Below are 5,729 nucleotides of genomic sequence, written 5' to 3'. Positions count from 1 at the left end.
CGACGCCCCCGCTGGCCGCTGTCCACGCGCACGCCCCCACCTTTGGAAGGATACAGTGGACAGCGAGAGGAGAGGAGGAATAGGATCGCGACCTCGATGGTGCGCGCAACGAAGACGTGATCCCCTACGACTTCATTAAGGCCTACTCTGTCCATGTGAAGCGTTCTGGCAAGGTACCCGCTTGTTCCTCCCTCTCACTTCCCACCTTGTTCCGTCATATGTAATAGCTACTACGACAACATTGAGGATTTCATTGTCATCGTGATTAACATTTTTTACCCAGTGTTGGAATGGATATTGGATTGGTCAAGCGTCTTTTACGTTATCCTAAAGGTTCTGATCCATACATAGCTGGTGTAGAGAAGTTCCTTGAATTTGCATTTAAAGATAAAGCTGAAGGCATCAAGATTTATTGCCCATGTCAGACATGTGTGCACACTACTATTCAGACAAGAGATGAGATGTATGGGCATTTGGTGTGCAATGGGATACTTGAGAATTATGATGAATGGAATTTTCATGGTGATAATTCAGTGCAACACACAAGTAGTTCGGAACCAAATTCACATATTGATGAAAGGCATGTTGATGTCGACCAACTGATTCAAGATGCCCTTGGACATCTGTATGATGGCACACCTATGACTGAAGGTCAAGAATCGGCCCAGGGACCCAATATTGAAGCACAACAGTTTTATACACAACTTGAAGATTCGAAAAGGCCTTTATGGATAGGCTGTGAGCTCAGTCAACTAACTTTATTTGTGCTTCTGTTTAATATCAAATCCATCAACAAATGGTCTGATAAATCTTTTCGTGATCTACTTGAGGTTCTGCATATGGCAATCCCTAATGGAAATGAGCTACCAAAGAACTTTTATGCAGCTAAGAAAATAATCTCTAAATTTGGACTTGGATACGAAAATATTGATGCCTGCCCAAACAACTGCCAGTTGTATTGGAAGGAAAAGAAGAATGATGATTTTTGTGCAATCTGTAAGGTTTCGAGGTGGAAGGATAAGGTTCCCACGTCTGTACTAACAAAGAAGGAAAGAAAGAAAGCAACACCCTGCAAAGTTTTACGATACTTTCCAATTAAAGAGAGACTGAAAAGAATGTTTATGTGTAGAGAAACAGCTTCTCTTCTAAGATGGCATGACGAGGAGCGCATTAAGGATGGTGCATTAAGACATCCTGCTGATGCACCGGTGTGGAAGAGGTTTGATGAAAAGTTCCTAGGATTTGCATCAGAATCACGTAATATTCGTTTTGGTTTGGCTACTGATGGATTTAATCCATTTGGGATGATGAGCTCTACACATAGTTGTTGGCCTGTTATATTGGTGGTATATAACCTTCCTCCATGGCTTTGCATGAAAGATCACAACCTTATGCTCTCTTTATTGATTCCTGGTCCTAAAAGTCCTGGAGATAGAATTCATGTGTTCCTTGAGCCACTCTTGGATGACCTAAAGGAATTATTTCTAACCGGCTTGTACACATATGATGCATCAAGAGATGAGAGTTTTACTATGCGAGGGGCCGTGCTTATGACCATAAGTGATCTTCCTGGTTTAGGAATGCTTGCTTCTCATATGGTTCATGGGAAATTCGCATGCCCTCCTTGTGGTGAAAATGTATGGACAAAACAGCTGAAGAATGGTCGTAAATCTTGTTTTATGGGGAATCGCCAATATATTGATCTTGATCATTCTTATCGCTTGGATGCAGACTCATTTGATGGAACGATAGAGCTTCGAACAAAACCTAAAACCTATTATGATCGTCCAATTTTGGATGAAATCATCACACTTGGTGATTTCAAGAACTCAAAAACTTACAAGTCAGTTAGTAGTCTATTCAAATTGCCATATTGGGATGATAATATTCTTCGATACAATCTTGATGTGATGCATATAGAGAAGAATGTATTTGACAATTGTTATGGTACAATATCCAATTTGGATGGAAGGACAAAAGATAACCTACAAGCTCGTCTAGATCTTGTCGAGATGAACATTAGACCGGACCTCCATCCACAAGAAAAACCTTCAGGAAAGTTTTACTTGCCACCAGCTTTATTTGCTATGTCTAAAAGTGAGAGACGAGCATTTTGTGATTTTCTTAGAAAGGTTAAAGTTCCTGATGGTTATTGTAGAAACATATCAAAATGTGTTAATGTTACTGAAGGAAAGATTGTTGGCCTTAAAACACATGACTGTCATGTCCTGATGCAGCAGCTCATGCCTATTGGTTTGAGGGGTCTTCTTCCAGATGATATCACAGCTGTAATATTTGAGTTGTCTGCTTATTTTCGAGGGATATGTTCTAAAGTGCTTCATGTTAACGAGTTGGACCATATGGAAAAATCAATTGGCATTACTCTATGCAAAATGGAGATGATCTTTCCACCAGGGTTTTTCACGGTTATGGTTCATTTAGTAGTCCATCTAGCAACTGAATGTAAGCTTGGTGGACCAGTTAACTATAGATGGATGTATTTTATTGAGAGGTACATCTTCTAACTATTACATGAATCATGTTATAAGAATTTATTGTGGGGTTGAATAATTCACTTGTCTTGCATTGGTTGTAGGTACCTAGGAAAATTGAAATCATATGTTCGGAACAAAGCATATCCAGAAGCTTCAATAGCAAATTCATTCTTGGCAGATGAGTGTATGGTGTTTTGTTCTAGGTACATAGAAGGTTTCGCTACCAAGCATAATAAACCATCACGGAACGATGATAGTTTGGACCATACCCAATTGAAGATGGTTGGACAAGATTCATCTTTATTCCCTTCAGTAGGGAAATCATTGGGAAAACCAGCCAATTTTGAATTAAGTCATCTAGAGAAATTGCAAGCGCATAGATATGTGTTGTACAATTGTGATGTTGTTAATCCATATCTAAAGTAAGTGTTTTGGTTAACTAATGAACTATGCATATAGATTATGAATTATATAATTATATGGTAATCATGGTATAGGGAACATGCTTCTAATCTGAAACGAAAGAGACGCGACCGTCGCCTAACTCCTAAAGATATTGAGCAGATACAGAATAAAGAATTTCCAGAATGGTTTAGACAACATGTAAGTAGCCTAATCTGATATTTATATTGCATGGAATTTGGGTTTTCTTACATGTATAAATATACACTCTTTTTGTGTGTCTACAGATCTTGCATTTAGAAGAAACAAATGGACCCGACAGCATTAACGAAGACATTAGATGGTTGGCACGAGGTCCATTGGAGTTTGCAAGAAGACATAGAGCATATAACATACGTGGGTTCAGATTTAGGGCCAAAAGGTATGATAAGGCGACACAAAATAGTGGAGTTGTTGTCACTGCAAAGACCTCTAGCTATTCTTCAGCTGGTGATAATAAGCCTATACTTGGAGATATTTTGTATTATGGCAGGATTCTTGATATCATAGAGATTGATTATTATGGAAGATTTTCAGTGGTACTGTTTAAATGTTAATGGGTTGATGTCACTCGAGGAAAGGGAGTTAAAAAGGATAAGTTTGGCTTATCCCTTGTGAATTTCTCACATCAAATTCACAGAGGTGATAGAATTGAGCATGAACCATTTGTGTTTGCCAATCAAGTTGACCAAGTGTTCTACTTGGAAGATCGGACGAACCCTGGGTGGTCAGTTGTCTTGAAGATGAAGCCCAGAGATGTATATGACATGGGAGAAGATTGGAATGATGTACAATCTGAACCTTTTCATGTCAGCAAGCTTGGGGACCTGTTTAAGAATGCACACGACAACCATTCATGGACTAGAAGTGATATGGAAGGCTATACGGTAGATGGAACTGCTAAAGACCATGACATTGGTAGTGATATAGAAGATGAGTGCTAAATAAGAATACTCCATCAGGTACACAAAGTTTCTCTTTCTTATAATCTGAACCATTTGGGTGGTCTGCAAATACACATCTATTAGTGTTTGTCTTCCTTGCTTATTTTAAATTCAGGTAATTATGCAGTGCAGAAATTTAGGTTTCTTGATCTACATATTAATTGACCAATGCTGAATAAACCAATGCTGAATACACATCTAATAGAAGCATTTAAGTATCAAAATTTTGTCTGTAGTGAATGCAAATTGTTGGAAGCAATTGCAGTAGAGTTATGTTTTAGTTTTTTCGATGGAAATCAACATGGACACCAGGGATCATGTGCCTGTCAAGGTCCTCGACAAGGCAAAGGTTCACAAGAACAAACTAGCTGAACAGGTAGACTGTCATCAAGACTTTAACTATTTGTACTAGTACTTCCTTAGATTTCACTATTTTCCATATATCTGAACTGCATAGCAAATCAGAATTTTGTTTTTGTCAAGCTGAAAGAAGTTGTCTTCTGTTCTGGATTCAGTTTATGTCTGAAATCAATATGAAAGAACAACTGAATTTTTTTTTCATTCGTCAGAGGCCTGCATGCTTATATGTGCTGTTTTTCTCTTTTTGTAGCTCAAGGAATGTAGCTCAAAGAACCTGTTGTTGTGCAGATCTCCCTAGCAAATACAAGCCTAGAAAGAAGCATTGCTTGACCGCTTCGACCATCGGCGCTGGTGGCAGCCTGGACAAAGCTCCTTGTCGAAGCACCAAGACGACAAGACTCATCAACAGCGAGAACTAGGAGTATAGACAGATGGTGTGGAGATCTCTTGTACAAATATGAGGACAAATTGTAGGGCATTGAACTACCGCGTAGCTTAGTGCTGACTGTTAGTTTTGGGGTGCTTCCTTTTCAATGTTGTGTTTGCTGACTGTTACAGTTGGGCTACCAGTTTGCTAATTATTATTTGTGTCGATGGTGATTAATGTGAACTCTATGCTGAACACCTTGTACATAAATGAGATGTTGGCCAGGAAGACATCCGATAGGTAGCAGAGTCACCAATTGAGATGAGGCTAAACTGAAAAAAATTCAGTTTCTATGCAGTAAAATGCCTCCCACGTTACCCCCATTTCTTTGAGTACAAGTTGTTCTTATCTACAACCGGTCTAGAATCACCTGGAGGTAGTTGTGGTCAGGGATTTTTTTTACAGATATTTTTCTGTTTTCTGAACCCCAGCCACATTAGCTCGACTGAACCCATAATTTTATCCCTCATCTGGCTCCACAATTTCAATGGCACCAAGTCAATACAGTTAGACAAACATGTCCTCCGACCATAGCACTATCAACTTGACTCACTTGCCCAAAACCAAGGGTGCAAGGATCAAGAGTTATCAGGTCCAAAAAATGGTGAGCTCACTGAAAACTGGTTTCAGTTAACAGAAACGACACCTGACAGTGGACATTTTGGGGCTTATTTCTCCAACTTCGGTTCAACCCCAAGACATAATCACTTCAAGAGACTTACTCACCTTTGTATGGCCTTTCACATTGCCAAATGTCTCTCAAAAACTTGAAAATCTTCACACATGAAAGTTGTTTAATTTGAAACACTCTACAACTTTGGTATTTTGATTTTTGGAAAAATATGGCTAGATTTTAAATTCCACTTTTGGGCTAATTTTGAGCTAACACATATCTTCTTTAGCATATTACACAACAGAACTCCCTAGAAAAACTAGTCAAGAGAAAATATTTCTGGTGTTTTGCAGTCTGCACTTAACTGCCCTGAACTTCTTCAGTTTACTGCAGAAGAAAATCCATTCCTCTATTTCTCAAATTTCTCCACACAAACAAAGTTACCCTCC

At 38.9% G+C, this 5,729-nt stretch overlaps 1 protein-coding gene across 4 annotated transcripts; it reads left to right on the top strand.

The window, feature by feature from the left end:
• The first annotated feature begins 1,113 nt into the window (after nt 1-1,113).
• LOC118474003 (uncharacterized) lies at nt 1,114-4,891 on the top strand. Of its 4 annotated transcripts, none has more exons than XM_035963674.1 (6): nt 1,114-2,512; nt 2,597-2,917; nt 2,993-3,098; nt 3,185-3,898; nt 4,117-4,256; nt 4,529-4,891. In XM_035963674.1, exons 1-4 carry the CDS (start codon nt 1,116-1,118, stop codon nt 3,491-3,493), a joined length of 2,133 nt encoding a protein of 710 aa, XP_035819567.1. In that variant the 5' UTR covers nt 1,114-1,115; the 3' UTR covers nt 3,494-3,898; nt 4,117-4,256; nt 4,529-4,891. The 4 variants fall into 4 exon arrangements, with proteins under 4 accessions (XP_035819567.1, XP_035819565.1, XP_035819566.1 ...); XM_035963672.1 differs by having other exon boundaries at nt 4,491-4,891; XM_035963673.1 differs by lacking the exon at nt 4,117-4,256.
• Nucleotides 4,892-5,729: the final 838 nt, after the last annotated feature.

This window comes from Zea mays, unplaced genomic scaffold, assembly GCF_902167145.1.
Source record: "Zea mays cultivar B73 unplaced genomic scaffold, Zm-B73-REFERENCE-NAM-5.0 scaffold_190, whole genome shotgun sequence".
Taxonomy (NCBI): domain Eukaryota; kingdom Viridiplantae; phylum Streptophyta; class Magnoliopsida; order Poales; family Poaceae; genus Zea; species Zea mays.
This window is presented reverse-complemented; position numbering and strand designations above follow the sequence as displayed.